The 21,224-nt window shown below is 40.7% G+C and overlaps 2 protein-coding genes and 1 long non-coding RNA gene across 12 annotated transcripts in view; 2 read left to right on the top strand and 1 right to left on the bottom strand.

The window, feature by feature from the left end:
- The window catches only part of LOC108090162 (TBC1 domain family member 4), a 29,940-nt gene that overhangs the window by 8,264 nt on the left and 452 nt on the right, over positions 1-21,224 (bottom strand). For 4 of the 10 annotated variants that reach the window (XM_017188729.1, XM_017188731.1, XM_017188727.1 and 1 more), the window contains exons 2-3: positions 20,239-20,543; positions 10,207-10,665 (exon numbers count right to left, since the gene is read on the bottom strand). In XM_017188729.1, coding sequence (XP_017044218.1) covers positions 10,207-10,665; positions 20,239-20,358 — 579 coding nt within the window. In that variant the 5' untranslated portion in view covers positions 20,359-20,543. Of the gene's footprint in view, positions 1-3,248; positions 5,005-10,206; positions 10,666-20,238; positions 20,544-21,224 lie in introns of those variants that run through there. The other 6 variants (XM_017188732.2, XM_017188734.1, XM_017188733.1 and 3 more) reach the window with 6 other exon arrangements.
- On the top strand, positions 14,684-16,253 carry LOC108090164 (serine/threonine-protein phosphatase 2A activator). Its single transcript, XM_017188738.1, has one exon. The coding sequence runs from the start codon at positions 14,748-14,750 to the stop codon at positions 16,038-16,040; it is 1,293 nt and encodes a 430-aa protein (XP_017044227.1). The 5' UTR covers positions 14,684-14,747; the 3' UTR covers positions 16,041-16,253.
- On the top strand, positions 19,048-19,654 carry LOC108090165. The gene is made up of 2 exons (XR_001771336.1): positions 19,048-19,093; positions 19,157-19,654. It is a non-coding gene; the product is annotated as an uncharacterized LOC108090165 (long non-coding RNA).

Below are 21,224 nucleotides of genomic sequence, written 5' to 3' on the forward strand. Positions count from 1 at the left end.
CTTGGTTCTGATCAGTCGTTTGCCGAGTGATCGTGACGACATCTTCAGAGCAAGTTGACCAATAGGCATAAGTTGGGTGTACATATATTATAATGTGTATATCGTACATACAGCTGCATTCATAATAATAGAACTGCGCCCAAAGCCTTGGCATATTTTTAAAAAATTATATTTTAGTAATTCTCGATTGTAGTGAATATCATTTATAGCTCACAAAGCAATGTTATTTGATGTATAAATATAATACCTTTCAAATTCTAACTATTTCTATAACTATTAGTGAAGAAATTCGATTTAATGAAGTATAACAACTTAATAATAAGAAATAATTTTACTTTTAGTTATATTTTAACTCCCGCCACTGTTTAGATGCCTTTGGATTTAAGCGGCACGCGTGTTGTTCGAATCGTCTGACAATATATGCACACATTTGTCTTTCTCTTTTTTATTATTATTGTTTAAGCGAAACAAAAAATCAAGCACCGCACATAAATAATGGAAAACTGTTCGCAGGAATTCAATTCAACGTCACGTTCGCCTCGCGTTTCACTTGATGACTTTGTCTTTTTACTTGGTTTTTACGTGTTTGCACTATTTGTGTTGTTGCATTACAATAATATATTTTATCTTTAATAATAATGTGCATATATGGATATGGATGTGATGTGCCGAATCGACCGGGCTCAATCAGCCCGAGACAGAACGCAATAACCTTGACTAGTAGCAATGGCGAAAAAATCAAATTAAAAGCGATTTACAGGCGATTTGCACGCGTTTACAACCGCCAGCGATTTTATAGGTATTTTTATGTTCGCCAAAAAGTAAAAAAAAAGGGTAAAACAACATAAAAAGTGCAAGTTGTAAAAAGATGAAAATGCTATGTAATAACTTCTTATAACCCAGTCGAAATATCAATATATGATACACAAATTTATAATTTTATAAATCTATAACAGCATTAGTTATGCTATTTTAGGCATTTTAAGTCCATAAACCATTAAGTTACATAAAATATACAACTTTAATCTATTTATATTTTATTTGTTCAAATTTTTCATTAAGTTTATTAAAACTATGAAGTTAAAAATGCGTTGCGATAAATGGCAAGAACAATAGTCGGTATTAGAAACAAAAGCTGTTCTATTTCCGGTTTTTATGTTTCCCTTGATCTATTAACCGAGTTTTTAAAGTTTCTGCACTAAAATAGGATACTACTATCCGTCATAAATCAAATATTTCCGGGAATACCTATCTGGCTTGCAAATTTTGTAACATGTCGTCTGAACGACAGTATTTAATGTTTCATGTCAGCGTTTAATGTCATCTTTTTGCCCACAGTCATCGTGTCTGTTTGCTGTTATCGCCGCTCGTTTTGCGTTTTTATGACTTTTTATGCAATTTGAAATTGCAATGTGCGGTGTGCGGTGTCAGTGCGCCTTGTGAATAGCAAAGACCTGGCCTGGATGGCACTTAAACTCTCGGCAGCTGCTCCCTGTGGCAGCATTGGTGCATTGGTTGGTTTATTGAACCCAGAACGGCGAAAAGGACGGATCAATTCAGCCACAATGGGAATGGCCATTACGCCACAGCAAACGAACTTGTTTACATTCGATTTGGAGTCGCTTTAAGGTCAAGACTGCATCGTACTTCCCTGACAATTTTCTTCGGTCTGTGTACATTCGCTTCGGCTTATTTTGGCACACACAAGCGTGTTTATTATTACGTGTTTATCATCTGCTGACCAAGCCCAAAAGCAATGTTTATCTAGCGGTAATTCGAATTATGGCTCGAACACCTTTTGGGCATTCAGAAACGAGGTACAATTGCATTGAAAAGATGGCGAAAAGCCCAACGTAATTGCGTTTAATATCAGACTTTAACATGTAGCTTAAATTGCAATTTATTTCCACTGCCGAGCAACTCGGAGCTTAAAGTTAATCGGAGAATTTGATTGGCAATTTGCGACCGGTTCCTGAAAGCCTCTAATTCAATTGAAATTCAATATTATTCGCAGTCGTTTTCATTTGTGCACCCTTGCAAAAGGTTTTTTATAAACGCAGCAAGTGAGACATCTTTTCACTTATTTCTGTATCGAGTTGGATAAGTTTTAAAGCAAACGGTTCGAATATTTCCAAGTCTTTTTAAAAGTAATTTAGATATGGTTATTATTTTTAAGAGTAGAACAAATGAACGAGAATACTTCCAAGTCTTTTTAAAAGTAATCTAGATATGGTTATTATTTTTAAGAGTAGAACAAATGAACGGGAACTGTAGTTCAATGGTAGTTGTGGTTAATTGTTTTTAATCACATGTTAAATAGGTTACCTAAGCTAAGATGAGCTTGACTATATTTACGGGCTCTCCCGTTAAAATTTAAGGCCGTGCCAATATCCATTTTGCAATAACTTTTTTAACCGGTCCAGTCACTTGACGTATAATTTTACTTTTTATATTTTACGGTCGTAACTTTTTGACCTTTTTTTTATATATTTTAGCTCTTGAAACGGCTTTTGTGCAACTTTCGAAGCCCGTCAAAAGTGAACAATCGAGTCAGCTAAAAAGTTAAAGCCACAAAAAGTGTTTTCCCCGATTGCAACGCTCTTTGGGACACCAGGGCCAATAAAGTCGCCATGGCCATGGTCAAGTGGCCATAAAGGACGAATTCGAGAAACTTTTTCTGGCGCCTACGGCCGAAAGTGGGTTCTGGCCACCCTTCTCAGCCGTTTGGCACGCGCGCGGAATTTAATTTACAGAACACAGAACTGAAACTGAAGGCGGAGGAAAGGCAAACACTTTATATGGTAATCCGCAAAATAGAATATCCGAGTCATTTAAATGGGAATTGTCTCCGGCAGTTTAAATTTCAATAAAACGTCAAACTCGAGAGGTGGAAGAAATGGCAAAGCAAATCCATTATTGACGAGATGGGAAGACTATTTCAAGGGTAAATCAATTAGTGCTGAGTGGAGGGAGGTCAGGGCTGAACCTGCAGTGGAATCGAGGGGCGGGGGGCGGGGCTTTTAACTTGGCCTAAACGCTGCAATTAGTTGGGAAACAAAGAACAAAGCAATCGCAGCGGTGCATGCATAACAAGCCATTACATAAGGCAAACCGGGCAAACAAAAGGCAGGCAGCGAGTAAATAGAGACAAATTACACAAGCTCAGGCGCAGGCATACAAATTGAAATCAATTCAGCGATACTGGATAGGGATTCCCGATCTCGATCCCGATCCGGATCTCTACGTACGGCCCGACTCTTGTTGAGCACGGAGGCATCGCTGACGGAGGTGGTCAGGATCGTGTCCCGATGGAACGGCACCGTGAACATCTTCGAACTCTTCCTTATCCGCGGGATTTGCACTGCTCGTTTCTTGGATTCTTGGCTGCTTTCCCCGGTTATCACAACTTACTTTCACAACTTTCGCACAGCCGCAGCTTGTATCACAAATTCTATTTTGAGCCTTGTACTTTGAGTGTTTGAATGGCTATCACAAGTTTTCCATGGTTGTTTTAGTTTTATCACAAGATTCACAACGTGTTGAGGCTGCACCGCAAAAGACCATAAATACTATAAGTTGTAGTATTTTATTAGTGTATCATTCTGATTGTAAATTATTTATTTATTTGTGAAACTTGTGTGTTTTCACTTTATAAATGATTTATATGATTTATCAGTACATCAGTTGTGTTCTGATTAATTTAATTTTGCATTTGTGATGAACACTTATTGACAGAGCAATTAATTATCAATTATATTCACTGTAATCCGCAATGTATGTTTAATATTTATCACTTTAATGAGTTTTTAGTTTATTTCGCCCACCACTTTTCGATATAGTGTGTATATATATTCCGACCTCTGTTCAACGTCCGAAAAATCACGTAAATCAGCTATCTTTGACGACCGTTCACGAGGCTCGTTTGGCGTGAAATGACCACGAAAAGCCAAAAGCCCGGCAACAAACGCGAATAGAGCGTGTTCTGAGGGCCAACCTATTCTCCCGACTAACGAAAGTATTTTCGAAATTCGAACGAGCAGTTCGATCAGCTGTTTCAGGAAAAATAAAACTATACTCGAATGGGTCAAAGTACTTTCTGCTGCGCTTGGCTGGGCGATAAATCATTGTGATTGAACAGATTCCCAAAGCTGCACTTGTCTCTATCTCTATATCCAATTGGCCAGGGAATCGCAACAGCACCGATAATGAGACACTGTGGTTGTTCACTTACAACAACTGAGTATATAACGCTGGGAGTACGTACATTTGTTTATCCATCTATCTTTATCTTTCGCCCTGCTAATTGTCGCGTTAATTGACTTTGCTTGACTCGATTCGAGATGTTTGCAATGGCACTTTGCAACTACACGATATTTGGGAGAATGGGAGCCCGTTGAGTGCCTTTGTTTATTTTGAGTGGAAAATTTAGTGGATCACTTTATGTAAGAATTTCAAACTGGCAGGAGTGATTCTCTGAAATATTCTCCCTTCGCAAATACCCAAAAGCATCTCAATTGGTTTGTTTTGCCTGTCCAAGACTTTTCAATTAAGCGAGCAAGCGTCGGATAAAACAAATAATAGATCAGAATGGCCAAGACGGACAAAAATAAGCAGAATTCTATATGATTTACACATGCGGGGTATATATAATATAAATTGTTTTGCTTTTCGTTCTGGCCAGCGCGTTTTAGTAACTGATTTATTTTTGTTTTCGAAACGCTCTGTTTTTTATTTGCTAATCGTTCTTTATTTTTTTGTGCGATAAACAAGTTATTTTTTCATCTGCCAGACTAATTTGTTGGGGATTTGGCCATTGTTATCGTTGTCACCTGGCCAATACCCGTTTAATTATTTATGCGTTGTTTCGGCTCATCACTTTTTGCAGGTATTATTACTGATTTCTGTGGGTAACTCTCGCCGCCTTCGAGCAAAACGCGCACGCGATTCAATTGCCGTCGGACGACTAACGACTGACGACGACGAGCAGATCGAATCCGAAAAGTGCGACTGGGAACGGGGAACTGGGAACCCACGATGTAAAGTAGCGACCTGCGCATGCGAAATCGCAGAAGAGCCAGGGAAAGAGAGAGCCAGGGAAAGAGAGAGCCAGAGAGTCGGAGAGCGCAATTTCGGGGCATGCAGGCCACACTGCGCATACTTCATGTGGTAAATAAGATCATAAATTACGAACGTGCATTGGGCAACCGACCATGGTAAATACAACATCTGCCGTGGCCGATGAACGAGGAAATGACAATCAGCTTAGCCAAAATCGATGCCCAATCGACCAAAGTCAGAAGTGCAGATATAGTATAGAATCGGCAGACACTGGTATAAAGTGCAAATGTGGAAATGTTTATTGCAAAATGTTTTCATCTTTTTTCAACTACAGATATAACACAGATCCACATTAAACATTTTTGTTGCCAATATTTTACCTACTATTTCGGTTTAATAAAAAAATTTTTTCTTATCGGCGTTTTAGTTTTTACGGATAAACCTTTTTAATCACGCTTCACTTTAAAATGCAGATGTTGATGATGTTTTAATAAGCGAAAAAAAATGTTTTAGTGAATATAAGACAAAAATGTTGTTATTTTTGTATTCTCATAAAAGCTTTACCTAAAAATATAGTAAAGACGTAATTTAAAATTTCCTACAGACAATGGAAAACACCCATGTAGAGTTTTCCACTTAGGAACACCATAAAAATATTGAAATATTTTATTTAAAATTAAAAAAACATTTACTGTAAATTAGTAGGAAAAAGAATGAATCCAAACATGTTAAAGGTTAAACAAAAAAAAAAGACTGACAACTTGTGCCTTTTATATTTAAATTCTAGGGTTTCCTTATCTACGAACTACGAATTTACACAACGGTCTGAAATTCATAGAGTAGGAAACTTAATAATAAACAGTGAGAAAAGCAGCATTGCATTTGGATACCAGTAACAAACTAAAACCCGACTACAAAATCAATTTGGCCCAGGCACAAAGGACCGAAGCAACAACGGCAGAAAACTAAGTGAAGAGAAAAGGACCGACTCCAATCTAATCATGGTATAAAAAGCTCCTGCCTTCCCCAATGTGCGACAAATTCAATTTGTTCACCGGGCCAAGTTGCCAAGTTGTCCTGCCCGAACGGAAGGAGGCAATATTTTGCATGCGATTCGAGGAAATAAAAGTGAAAGCCAATTATCTGGCGGAAAGAGCGGCTTTCGAGGAGAGCGGAGGCTTTAAGCGCTCAATATCGGTTTCAAAAGTTGTCTCGTGCCAAAGTGTATGGGTAAATGGAATGGTATATGAACTTTGAGTACATTGCGAAGGCGGTTCATTTTTAAGGCCTTTTCAGTGCATTATGTGGACACTCCAAGCCAAATCCTTCGCTCTTCATGATGGCATCTTCAAAGGATGCGAAATTGTCGACAGTTTGAAAGGTTGCCAACACACTCGATTAGTTTCTTGTTGGCCCAATCGAGTTGTTCAAGCGGCGATGCAGAAGAGCATGTTGATGGCCAGGACCCAAAACTGGCACTGACATTCGCCTTGAAAGACCACCCACCTTCACGCCCATATTCCGCCCACTTCGCATCCTGCGGGAGGAAGGACAATAAGCCCGGTGTTTAAACAGGCGAATGGCAGCTCTGCGCCATGCGTCATTTAGCAAAGGACTCGGCACTCGGAACTCGGATCCACCTGCTAATGATGCACAAGGACGCCGCACATGGAGCACACGGAGCACATGGAGCAGTGCTGGAGCGGCGGACAAAGGCTTTAAATATTTACGAGCTTATGATGTTGTTTAAGTGCCGCCGAGGACCGACCACAGCTGCCATCGCCCCCGAAATGCCAGTATGCCGCGCTCATCCGCCTCCTGGCAATTAGCTTTATTTTTTCAGCATTTGCGTAATGGGGACTCCCCTTTCCCAGCATCGCCTCCGAATAGAAGGGATGGCGGAGGAAAGTGCGTTTATCTCGGCGCCTAATGGCTTCAATTAGTGGCTCAATCGGCGGAACGTATTCACCAGGTTGACCGCAGTCGGGCAATTATGTTTGGGCTCCGCTTTGTGTGTTCGCTCGGCTTAACTTACTGAAGTGACCAATTAAAGATTTAAAGGGAAAGTGCAGAGACATTACCCTTAGAAAATTCAACAGTTGACTTACATTTAGTTCAGAGCGATAATCTGTGTTACTTTGCGATATAGAGTTGAAGATTCCTCTAAATACTTCCAAATTACATATCTTTCTTAGACAGATTTATTTAAAATTTTATTAAATGACTAGAGGTCCTGTGTCCGCTTCGCTGGTCAACACAATTTAACAACATAAAAGTCAATGTTGCAAAATTTTTCAAATATATGGAAGTATAGAAAGATGGTGATTTAACACTTTTCCAGTTTGACTTTTCCACAATCCAGCCGTTTCTCTTTTAAACTTTAACGCACTGCAATATCGGTATATAGTCGCCATTGGTCCAATATCTAAATTTTCATTATCACTGTAGTTCGCAGTGGGGTCATATTGGAATGCCAAGCGATTGAATGATGCCAATGATCTCCATGTGCTCATTTGTCTTTCTTCGCTTAAGTTTTGTGAATATACTGGCTGCTGGCTTGGATGTCTGCGGCCAATGTTTGCACGTCGTCCTCTAAGCATTTTGGACTATGGACAGAGTGGTGAATTTATCCTCAAATGCACGATCCACATAATTTTCACAGTTCAACTTAAATTGAATAAAAATTCTTTTTTTTCACAATTTCACAGTGAACACAAAAATTGAGTTAAAATGCTATGGGAGCGTGTTTGTCAGTGTGATGACGTAGCAACTCACTTTATATGCGACAATATTGCAATTTTCTTACGGATCCCTAATTTTTTTCAAAATAAATTATAGCCTATTTAACTCCACGATAATATAGCTTTCTATCGGCGAAAGAATTTTTTAAATCGGACCAGTAGTTCCGGAGCCTATTCCCTGCAAACAAACAAACAAACAAACAAACAAACAAACAAACAAACAAACAAACAAACAAACAAACAAATTTTACCTCTTTATAATATTAGTATAGATATACACAAAAACTAGACTACGTTCATTGAAAGCCTTTATAGGTAAACATTTCATTTCGCCTGACCTTTATTTATTGCAAGCAAATATGCATGAAAATAATTGAAATCCATTGATGCGCATTTACGCACAAGAGGTATTAATAGAAAGCACAAATAGATTAGATAACAAAGAACACATAAACAAACTTCCATTCTTTCTGAACAAATATGTTTCGTTCTTGTTCAAATAATTAGAAAAAAGGTAAAGGTTTTAAGTTCATAAATTATTTCAATGTAATGCAATACGAGTTTCCCCTTTTCGAGTTTTTATTTTTATGGCAACCTGCAATAGGGTTTAGCATGCAATCGGAGTTTGTTAGCCGTTTAAGACGACCCTAAATGAAAATGCGAACACTGACCCAGATACTCGTAAATCAAACCAGCTGTAAACTGAATTCGGGAGACACAGCTCAATAAAACTTCTGAACAACGCCAGGACACACCAACAAAACCCGCTATCAACAATCAAGCCAAGTCAACATCACGGTCGAAACGCAGGGCTTAAAACGCTTTTGACATGCAATGAACCAACAACAGCTCTCGCAAAAAATTCTTTACCAATTGCGATGAAATTAAGTGGAAACGCTCGTGGAGAATTAAAGCAGAAATGCAAATAGTTACGCGAATTCCAAACAAACCTTAAATTATCGCTCAATATTTTAACTTTAAAACAGTAGTAATACACAAGTTGTTGAATTTAGGTGTTTGTTACTCTGTTTTCCGATTTTCAGAAACTGAAATTGAACTTTTCACCCCATTGTTTTCCGTAGGAGGGGCGTGACCACTTTGAAAACGCGCAGAAGTTTATTTGTTTTGGGCCTGCTCGTTCGGAATGAACTTTTTGCGTGTGTTTGGCAGAAGGTCATGCGGAGCAGTCCTAATTTAATGGACTCCTCTCGCTGGTGTTGCTCGTCGAACAGCCCCCACTTATTTGCTCCCTACTTGCTGAACTGTTTTAATTAGAAATGCAAACGGAAGTCAATTTATGGCGTGCTGGGCGCCTAACCAATACCCACGCCCATTTGGCCGGGCTCAGACATTATGGTCTAACACATGCGTGATAAGCAGACGAGGTCAGGTCGGGCTAAATTTGTAGTCGCTGTTTTCGTGGAGCTCAGTACAGGATTTATGAGTGGGGCTTGTATACGAGGTAAATTTAAGATACTCAAAGAAGCGTCACGGTCGTTTATTCGCTCTTAAATAACTTTGACAACCGCATTTACAAATGCAATTTTGCTTTTAAACTAGTATAACAATATAGTGTAGTAGTAAGTTAGTCCTAAGCAACACTGTGCAATATTAGATTTAAGTATTATACAACACTATGCTCACTCTCACGAGAGAGCATGAAGGAAGAGGATCTTCAATAAAGAGGCAGTTCAAGTTTGGCTGCAAAGGAAACATCACGGGTGTGTGCGCTTACAAAAATAGTAACATTTGTTTGGATTTAAGTGCTTACAATTAAAAGCATCTTAAAGTAAACAGTTATTGTATTCACAAGATTTGAAGATCGTTATCGCACAGAGATATAATATTGGAAAAAACATTATTTTTTATACGGTTAAAGCAAGTTGAATAAATTCAAAAAGGATTTGCCAAAACATTTGCTATACCCATTTTGCACATTCGGATATTTTTAATGAGGTACGCTATCCAAGACCTTTGTATCAGTTTTAATGAACTCAACCTAGAACAGGAATCTGAAAAATGTCACATTTATGTTGCCAGAGGTACTCGCTCGTTAAGCATCCAAATTATTATGCTCGCAACGAAAGCCCACAAAATCCTTTTGGGGCTTTTCCTGCACGTTCTGTGCAATTTAATCCAAGTAGTTTTTATACGGCGAACTATTGTGTGGCAGGTTTTCTAAACATTTCCATATGAAAGCGTTTGAAAAGGCCGCAAACTGTCCGCACTCACATTCGTGTCCGTTCGGTTCAGCTCACTTTCCCCTCGAAATGGCAGGGATTGTGGGAAAAAAAACGAAATGCCAGCGGACGGACAAGTGACACAATGTCGGCCAAAACTGTCGGAAACTTTTCGCATCCGTCTTCTGTTTGAGAATCGAGGTTCTGAATTCAGGATGGGGTCTTACCTCCTCGACGGCGTCGCACTCGAAGAGATAGATGTGCAGCAGGGGATCCTTGGGGTCCTTCAGCAAGTAGACCAGTCCGGTGATGGGTCCCTGGAACTCCATGAAGTTCTGCGGCTGCTCCGCGGAGGCCTCCGCCGCCTGCTGCTGCTGCAGCTGATAGGCGGTCGCCGCGCTGGAGGAGAGCGAGCCGTAGGACGTGGACGCGGTCAGTGTGTGGCGCAGTCCGTTTCCGGTCAGCGAGTGGCCCACCCCGCCGGTCAGCGAGGAGGCGGCTGCCGAGGAGGCCGACGCCTGGCCGCCACTCGATTTCAGCTGCAGGAAGCCGTTGCCGATGCTCTTCGCCTGCGGCTTGTGGACGATGCGGCACATGCCGACGATATGCTTCAGGGGGTGGCTGAACTGCAGCTCGAAGTCCGAGTTGTACGACTCCAGGATGCCGTGCTCAATGCCCACCGATAACTGCAAGGAAATGAATGGACATGAGTAACTGTGTTTAAATTGAAGTGGTCTTTATAATAGGTTCATTGTTTCAACCTTGTATTTACATGCTTACGCATTACCCTTCGTTTCAACTATTTTATTGATCTTGTTAGTTGAACTTCTTTTATAAAGCGACACAAACACAAATTAGTACTCTTTATACTAAAATTTTAAGTAACTTTTTGTAGTGTGTTAACAAGCAGTAAAACAATTTTCTTTATATTTTTCGTCCTTTTAAAGCACTTTTAACCATCATCCTTTAGTCCAGATATATGGAAATGCCATAGATCCAAAACCCATAAAAAGTAACCACAAACTTTAGTACAATAATTATCGCAAGCCTTTATATAAAATCATACGTAGAAGCGCGGGTTAACACAACCAAATATTTATCATTTTAAAATGCGAGTGAAAGAAATGTCACAACAAAAAACGTGAGCAACAAACATAGAACAATGCACGTTGTTTCATAATTTGCTAGAATGTTTCCACTACGCGAAGCAGATTAACAGTATTAAATTCCTTTTAATCAGTTTACATACTTGCATGCACAAGTAGAAAGGAAAAGGGGGAGGGGGAAGGAGAGGGGGATGGGGAAGTGGAGGCTCAGAGCGGGACAGAAGCAGACAACGCGGAATGGTGACAACGAGGACAACGACAACATGACATGCCTGCCAACATGGCGGCTGCTCCATTTCCGGCGCCTGGTGCCCGTCCCTCTCATTTGCTTTCTTCCGCCGCCAGAATTTTCCTCTTTCGCTTTTCCATTTCGTTCTTGGCCCTTTTTTATGCTAACAACTAAAGCCCGGTAACTAGGGAGTGTCGACACTATGAGCTGGGTGGTTTTTAAGCTGGGCGTGGTGTGTCGTTGTTGTGGCTGCAGAAAAGCAGGTCGTTGTGTTTTTCAGCCCGCTGGGGCGGCATTTCCTGTTTCCCCGCCAGCTTCTGTTGTCAAAGGTTTTGCAAATAGAAAAAGTATAAACATAACACATATATTCACGTCAACTTCAGGATGCAAGAATTTGTAAATTAAAACGCTGTGATGAGAAAAATGCCCAGTGCTGAATTAATTAAAACCTTGCTTCCCGAAACTAATCCACAGCTCCAACTTTGCTGCTAACCTCGTCTAATGATAACCCAGAGACTTTAATTTCGCCAATTGCAGGTCTCACAAAAAGTAACAACAAATAACCTTCGAAGGCAGGGAAACTACAAAGGGGGGGTAGCAAATGAAGGCGTTCATTATCGCCAGGAAAGCTCCAACAAAATGGAAACTTTTTCTTCGCAAATTAAATTAAAATCAAAGTAAAGTGTTGCTTAGGTTCGAGAGTGGGTGGGCGTGGGGGTTTGCTCATGAGATGGGCGTTAACTTAGCCAACTAAAAACAGAACGAAAAACTTTTGAGCCAAGTGAGAGGGAATAACAAAAATACGATAAGTAAAACTTATGGCTTGGGAAACTTTGGTGCCCTCATATGGTTTTAACGGGTGGAATTAGTATTGATTTTGCGAACTTTGATATTTATTTTCTGCTTTTAAATTGGAAAGAAAACTATCAAGCGATATACAGTGTTTTTTATTTGCCAATTCTAATTAATTAGTTTTAATAACAAACACAAACACTGTTTTGCCTAAAGTTTGATAAAATATTGTTCACAAACAAAACACATTCGTTTTTTAATTAAAATATTAAGTTTCGCGTTCTCAAGTGGCTAACAACCTTACAATTAATGTAAGGCAAGTAAAACTTTGAAGTCTTAAAGTAAAGGAGGGTTTGGAAAGCACGTCTAATGACTTCGCCTGGCAACCAGTAATTAGTGAGAACGTCTTGACTTGCGGAAAGCTAGCGTTTTCGTCCCCCACTCCCCCACTCCCCCACTTCCACTTAATGTAAATTAAAAATAAATGCCTTACATACGACCTGAGATGAAACGAGTCAGTCACCCTGCCACGACATTTTCAATTTAATTATTTTCCCTCGTCACTTGACGAAGGATCCGTTCTGTCCATCACAGACAATGCCACTCTTCGTTTATTGAGTATCGGATTGTGGGCCTTGCAAAGCTTTGTTGTCAATTAAATTGCGAGCTATAAATAGCAAGGCTTTGATTTCCATTTACCTTTAATAACAAAAACTGAACGACGTAGGACGCTTTACAAATCATTAGCTTTTCAAGATGTTGGCCTACTATCCTCTTTTGTTTTTAGTTCTTTTTAGCCTGCTTGTGCTCATATTGTTTCTTTCTTACGTCTCTATTATTATTAAGTTGTCTATTCTTTGTTGCTATTTGTTTGCCAAAACCGCAGAGAATATGGGGTAATTGTTGTGTTGTGGCACACTGCGTATACGTAATCTGTTCACTTGCTGGAACAATTGACTGCTTGACCTCTTTCGGGCATTCTCTTCTCTCCTTTTCGCGATTCCTAATTGGAATCAAGCCAGGTTCTAGGCGCAGTCACGTTCTCAGGTGTATTTACTTGCGAGCCGGCATGTGTAGTCGCTAACTAGGGTGGACCACATAAGGATTTGAATAAATCCATGTCCTAATGTTAGCAAACATTTTACGACTTTTTATAAACTGTTGAATGTTCTGCTAAGTTGTCTTTAAATTTTTTTTTTACTTTTAAGTCTCTGATAAGCCTATAAGATTAAATACAAAATTGTAATATTTTGGTTTGATGAAACCAAAAGCAAACAAAAACTTATTTAAAAAGTCTAAAAGATTTAAAAGGTAATTTTTAAATATGTCGTATGTTCGAGTTTTTATCTCTTACACAACCATTTTTATTTAATGTTTATGAAATCTTTTATGCTATTCTTTCGAATGAATATCAATAGTAATTTAAAGCTTAAATTTTTTATTTTTTTAGTCAGCTATCCACCCTTGAACACACATGTAAATTCAACATGTTCACCTGACGTCTCCTTTGCCCACTTTCCTGCATGCATATTCATTTGCTTTGAAGTGCAGTTAGCGTCATGTCAAAAACAGCTGGGGAGTGAAATTACTGTTTTTGCATTTGCAATTTCAATTTTTGTTGCTGTATCTGCTTTTGTTGTTGCTTTTGTCATTAGAATCGCGACGCTGACGTCGACGTTGCGTGATATTGCCCAGTGATTTAAACGTTTTAACCGCTTTTCCATTACGTTTTCATGCGCCAGCTGCCGTTTGTTGTTATTGTGGGCCGTTGCCTAATAAATTGTCTACAATTGTTCATTGCATTATTCGTTGCTGTTGCTGTTGTTGCTTTTTTGTTGTTGTTGTTATCGTTTGCGCAGTATAGCCATATAATTAGCATTAACTGCAGTTTGTGTTACTGCTGCCCCTGACGTCTTAATAACGAGTTGCAACCGCTGAAATATAGCCCTTAATATACACGGGGTCAGTCCAAAGAACGCGGCTGTTAATTCCCGATTACGGTCAGTTGATTATATATATACCTAAAACTATTAGTAATAAACTGTAGACATTAAGAAGGCTTCATGTTATTGCCGTAGGTTCTGTTTAGAGTTAATACTTTGCCATTTTAGTTGATTTATATAATCGTGATTTTTAAACCCCAATGGATAAAAGTGAATAAAGAGGAAGTAGGACTTACTAAAGAGTGTAAAGATTTAGTAATTTAGTTTTTTAGCTCTAGTTGTTATGTTTCTTTGATCAACAGCAAACAGCACAACAGTTTTATAAGTTTAAAATTAGCCCGTAAAAGTATGCTAAATTATTACATTGGAGAAACAAACGAGCGCAAAATTGTACACAATTAAATGACCTTATAATTTGTTAGTTATTTTTAGTAGAATTTTAATGTACGATTTTAGAATCCTTTGTAAGCTCCAATGATTTCTAACAAACGCATATGAAATCCAAATGCGGAATGCTGCTATACAAACTTGATAAATTTAGAAATTGTTTTACTAGTAAGCAAATAAGATTCAGATATAATTTTAAGTAAACATTTTAATTGGTAGGTCCCAAAAACATTTGAATATATCTCATTTGAGTTAACATAAAGACACAAACAAAACATATAAGACAAATAAAGACAACATTTTTAGGGGGAATGGAGCAGAAATCTCAGGTGAACGCCAAGCGGGTGGCCGCCTTTCTCCGACGAACCCACGTGGCCCCTGTGTGCCGGGTTCAGTCCTCCACGGACCTCGAGGCCTGGCAAGCCTCGAAGGCGTACTTCGCCCTGATCACGTACTTGAACGACGTGAGCACCCTGATCCAGGGAGTTCGGAGCAGCGACACCTTTCCGGTCAGCCAGAACATCCGCCGACTGACGGCCATCTTCGACAAGCTGGACGACATGATCCAGGCCAATCCGCCGGCGCCCGCGAACCCTGCACCCAAATCCAGTGTCTCCTTGGAGCCGGGCAACAAGAGCTACAGGCGCTGGGCGCACTGCATGCTGAGGGACATCTACCAGATGGTGGAGAAGGCGGTGCCGCCCTCCAAGTGCAGGCACGTGAACGAATTGGGGGCGTACTTGTCGGGGGCCTTCGGCAGCTCCACCAAAATCGAGTACGGAACAAGCCACGAGCTGAGCTTCCTCTTCTTCGTGTGCGCCCTCTTCAAGGCGGAGATCCTGGATCGGGAGGAGGACCTGGCCGCCTCGGCGCTGATTCTCTTCGATCGCTATCTGAAGTTCGTGCGCCGGCTGCAGGTCACTTACTCGGTGACCTCGTCCAATTGGCATGGCGGCTATTCCCTGGACAAGTTCCAGTTCGTGCCGTTCATCTGGGGATTCGCCCAGCTCTGCCACGAGGCGCCCTTCTCCCCCCGGAAAATGCTGGACGAGCAGACGATCGAGCAGTACAAGCGGGAGTTCCTGCTGATCGACTGCGTGGCCCACATGGCGAACACCTACATCGGCACCTTCGCCCGCCACTCCAGCCAACTGTGGAGCCTGGCCGCCCTGTCCTCGTGGACGAAGTGCCACCGCGGCCTGATGCTCATGTACATGGACGACATTCTCCTGGACATCGACAACCTGAACGCCCTGCGGTTCGGCGAACTGATGTCCTTCGAGGAGGACAAGTCTGGCCGGCCTCTGGGCAACGCCCGCCTGGGGGTCATGTCTCCACTGCGCCGGAAACTGGCGGGGGACCAGGAGGATCAGGACCAGGACCAAGATACGACCAGCACAGGTGTCACTCCCTCGATATCCAGGTCGGAGCTGGAAGCAGAAGCCAAAAAGAAGCCCAAGCTGGACGAAGCACTCAGCGACGGCATGTCCAACAGCGGTCTGTCCATGGGCAGCGAGTGGTCCTCCCTCAGCGGCGTGAGTGTCCATCTGCCCACTTGGGTCAACGACGCCCCGAGTGCCAGCAAGCACGCGTTCAAGAACTAAGTAGCTCGTCTGGGAGCTCGTTATTAAACAAACATAAACATACCATTAAACATAAACTGCTACATCGATCTTCCTTATTCTTTGTTCACAAAAAAGAACATTGCAAAATTGCTCAGCATTTTGAATAAGTGAACCAGATTCTAGAGAAAAATATGCAGCGATTGGCGTTTTAAAATATAATATAATAAAACTTGCACATTTGTTAAATTCAAATAATTTTTTCTTAAGTGCATTACAACAGAGCCTGTATCTATATATATTATATATATATTCATCACAAGGAAATATTTAAGGGATATGAATTATATTAGCTTGAAAATACAGAAGTGAAAACCCGCTTATTAAGGCTTCTAGCTGTTTTCCCACCGTGTAATGGGAAAATTATGTGTGTCATCTGCACGAATATCCGGGAACGACATCTGCAACATGGCAACGATGTCGAGGGACCGGCAGACATGGGTCCAAGAATCAGCAGACCACGAAACCGAGCTCCATCAAATGCAAAACAGCAGCCAACTGGAATGGAGTGGCTTGGGTCTTGTGGCAGCAGCAGCAGTGGGGGATGGGAAGTGGGCTAGGAATATAACGCATACGCCGCGTGAGCCGCAGCAGTGCTCGGGATGAAGCGGGTTGGCGACGATGAAGTGCGAAAGCATTTATGCCACTGCAGAGGACCTTTGGAGGGGCAGCAGGGAGCAGCGAGCAGGGAGGTGGCGCGCCTCAAGTGACTCGACCGAAAGCGGATTACCAACGCGACTTGAGTGACTTTCCGAGCAGGAGGCGGCAAAACAGCCAGAGTGGCAACAATTGAAACGGCAGCAAACACCGCCACCGCCGCCGCTGCAGAGGCCAAATGAGAAAATGGAAAGAAATGAAACAAGCGGCGTATTGATTTTTCCTCTTCAGCCCCATCGCTTAACCCAACTCCCTGGCGTTGTGACGTCAATGGGGCAGCACGCGCCAACATCGCGGGCCTGGAAGGTTCCGGGGAAAGTCGGAAGTTGGAGGCCCACCACCTGAAACCGTTGGCAGGCCTCATTCGTGTTATTCAAATTTATCAAAAGCGAGTGTTACGGGTGAAAAGTGGACATCTCCCCCATTGTGGCAAGATTGAAAGTCGCCCATTCAAAGTAAATATGTTCTTGCTTTAATGTCGGCAAAGTGCGTATAAAACTTGATTTACCGCCGGCATTAAGCACTCGAGTGTGAAAAGTAAAATGATTTCAAAAGCTACTCAAGTGAGGCATTGAAAAAAATGTATTAAATTATTTAATTTAAATACACATAGTGGTATAAATACTGCATTCGGAAAAATATTATCATTTCAGATTGGGTTCTGCCCATGAACTTAATTCAGCTTGCGTTAAAAAGAATGCAAATATTTATAAAAACCAAACGGGTGATTTTTTAATACATTTTTTATATTGATTTACAGACTCTTAATAAATAATTATGAAATAACCAAACGGCGAAAATTCAAGTCCCGTCACTCCTTTGCCACTAATTGCAACACAAATTGTTAGCATCAAGTGCTTAAATATTAACCCGATAACTTTCACTTAAATAAAGTTACATTTTCTCGCTGAAGCGTCGCAAAAGCTAATAAAAGTAAAAAAAAAACTGCAAAACGTCGCCACAGTGGGCGCATTTTCCTTTCTGTTTTTCTTTGCCACCAGTGGGCGTGGCGCGAGCGAGCGTCCATCCATTCAAGAAGCTTGTTATAATTTTCATGCGCTATTTAACATAATAAAGCAATAAGCCGCCACACAACGCTGAAGAACGAAAGAGGAGCAGGCGCTCTGGCAAACATTTTATTTATGCCACTCGCCTCTGTCTCGCTCTCTCCGGTTGCGTGTTTGTTTTGTGTCAACTTAAATGCAGAATAAAGAGGGGGAAAAAACTAACAACTATAATAAACAAGTGTGCAGGCTTAAGTAAATATTTAAATAGGAAAATATGAAGCGAATTACGGTGCGCTCCGGTCTCCTCCGAGCCAAAAGCAGTGGCTGCCTTTGGAGTACGGATGCTAAGTGGATTACAAGAGCGCGGATAAAATATCACAGGGCTTGAACTAATGGCTCATGAAACTGATATGCGCCTGGGATAGGAAATGAGCTCCCCGAAGGAACACTAGATGACGTACTATCAGTTTAGATCAAACCTAAGATCCAGCTGATATCCCACAATCCTAGGTACAATGTTATTAACCTTTTAAGAATTATCAAAATATCTTTGCTCAACAGAACAAGACCGCAATTTGAGGTTTTAAGTTGTTTTTGTTAGTTGTTATTTCAAAATGGTTTTCTTTAAACCAACTTGCAACAAGGAAAAATAATTTATGTCGCCACATTAAATCATCTCTCTAGCAATAACCGCAATAATAATAAATTATCTTTAATCAAGGTTTTCTGACCTCTAAATTATTATTAGCGAAAATCCATAAAAGATCTGGGAAGCAAACATTTGTATAAACGAACTTGTCTTTTCCATAAATACTTATAATAACAATAACTCAGAACTCTTTCTTAACAAAGACTATTCCCTCTTGACTTAAGGTAAGGTGAATATACGAGTATTTTTGTTGAAGTGATTGCGAAAGGTTCTTGAGGGCAGTGGAGCCCTGGAGGTACATTCAATGAGCATCAACCACAATTGCCGGAGGCAGGTGTGATTCCCCCACAGATCCTTTGGGGCATGGTCACAGGCACGTAGAAAGGATTCATTTTAATGCGAGAGCGGTCACCTCAGGTGTGCAGCGCCAATCGAAACAGGACACACACGCAAACGAAACCAAAATGGGAAAATAAAGATGCTCCTTGTCCCAAAAATTGTTTGCTCAGGACTCGCAAGCCACACTGGACAAAAATGTGCCGAAACATGACATACATAGTTTAAAATGCAAAGTAAATAATAAAGAAAAAATAAATATATTCATTACGGAATCATTTTTGTAGGTATTTTTAAACTACAAAATTTTATATTTACATATTATTGAAGTATTTTTATACAAATAGTAACCAGAGCGAAAAACACACAATATACATATATTATAAGTAGGTATTGGGCTACAAGTTAATGATATATAAAACGACATAATAATCTCTACTTTTACCCAGGCCTGAATTCAAATTTCCTTGATTTCCTGGTTACTGGTTTTTGGTCCGTTTCACATATGCTACGGATTGCTCAAAAGGATGATTCTCAGAAAGGAAGGACACTCACACGCGCGCCGAACGCTGATGGCTGGCTAATTGCGGACTTTGCTAAAATTAATTTCCCAGCTTCTAATAATGTTACCCGAAGGGACCGGGTAAACGTAAACGGGTTGCGGCAAATGAAATCACGCGCAGAGGGTGAGGCAACTTGTTGTCGCACGTGTTCAACGCGGCGTATGCGTAATCTGTTTGGGTTACACCTGCTGACGGGGGCGAGCCTCAATTTGTTTCAGGCCTCACCGTTGTTTCTTTCCATTGGCGTTCGTCATCGGCCATCTAGGATCTATTTATAGGGTGAAAGCACCCGATGAGCGGCTGCCGATGGGTCACTAATCGCCGTAATTATCCTTTACGAAGCACAAACTTATTAATTAAATTTCGTTCGCTATTTTGCCAGCATCTCACTTGGCACATAATTGATTTACCCAGCCGTAATAATGGCAAATTGCTTTTAATTGTTTTCGCCAAAGGCGGACAAAGCGTGAGTAAAATGGGTGTCATGTGCGATCTGGCTATCGCACTCCGAGTTTGATTGGATTAACAAGAATGTTTTGTCGTTGACGGCAGGTTGGGAGTGACTTAAAAGCAAATTAAAATCAATCTCTGTAAATGGGATGTTAATCAACCAGATTGGTGACATGTGCAATTCAATAAAATCTAAGTATTTACTGGGCCATTTCTGACAATAACGTTTCGAATAACTGATTTTTTAAAGGAAACCCATTTGATAGGTTCTTAAAGCTTAGGAACCTTTTAATAATCATTATATCTCAATACCAATTCGTTGAGCTATACATTAATATTTCATTCTTCTTAATAAATGGAAATAATGAAAATAGTGTCATGTATAAAAATATCTTCTGGTTAATCTTTTTGTAATAACTATAGTTAGTTTGAGCTAGTTAAAACTATAATACATATTAAGACTGGACATTCCAATTGTCGAGCTCTACCGGTACCCGAAAACCCATTTATATATTTACCTTCGTGTAGCTCTCCGTAGACCTGATGTCGTTAATGGTCCATGGCAACATGGAGGCGGAGTATCGCGGATCGACGGATGCACTGCCGCGATAAGTCAGCGAAACGAGGCGCGTTTTCATCTTCACTTTTGTTTATAGTTGCTTTGATTTTTAATTTTATTTACTTTTGCGTACTTTCACTGTACGCTAAACTGATACAATTGCAGGCCAAATTGGGCTGCGGGCCATTTATTTAGTTTGTATTCTGGCTGCCGTTTTGCCAATTGCTTTTTAATCGTTTTTGTATATGTTTTTTCGGTAGCGTGCTGTAGTGCAGAATCGGAATCAATATTTAATGGACATGCGGCGAGGGCGACCGCGTTTTCACATTCCCAGGCAAAAGGGAGTTGCTGATGGAATTCGGAGCTCGTGAGCTGAATGAGTCACCCCAAAGGGGCGAAAACTGTGGGAGGAACGTGCAGAAAAGGGAAACGGGGGTGTTGTAGCGGACAATGACCACCTGACTGCGCTTCCTGCGGGAAGGACTCGGAAAGCATCCAAGAAATTACTATCAATATTGATTTTTATTCGCAGCCATTTGCTGTCTTTGTTTTCCACATATTCATGGCTCACACATTCGCATATACAGTGCGCGCTCCAAAGAGGGAATCACTCTTAGCTAAGATTATGTGAAATCGTAACTCCTATTGTATCTCAATAATGAGCTTATTAATATATTTAGAGATCAAGTTTTTTGAGTTCACCAAAAAAATCACATACACTCAGTAACATTATAAGGAGAGAACAAAACCAATCTCATGTAGCATAATCACTGTATCGAGCGGGCACTGTGTATTTTTTCTTTGGCATTAGGAAGGATGAGAAAGGGAGAGGAGAGGCAAGGAGGAGGACGAGCCACCACCAGACAGACTGAGAAAAAAAGAGACAGCAGTGTCACCCCAATGTCGGAATTTACTTTTGCACAAACTTTGCACTTTTTACTTTCT

This window comes from Drosophila ficusphila, unplaced genomic scaffold (genome assembly GCF_018152265.1).
Source record: "Drosophila ficusphila isolate 14025-0441.05 unplaced genomic scaffold, ASM1815226v1 contig_791, whole genome shotgun sequence".
Classification (NCBI taxonomy): Eukaryota; Metazoa; Arthropoda; class Insecta; order Diptera; family Drosophilidae; genus Drosophila; species Drosophila ficusphila.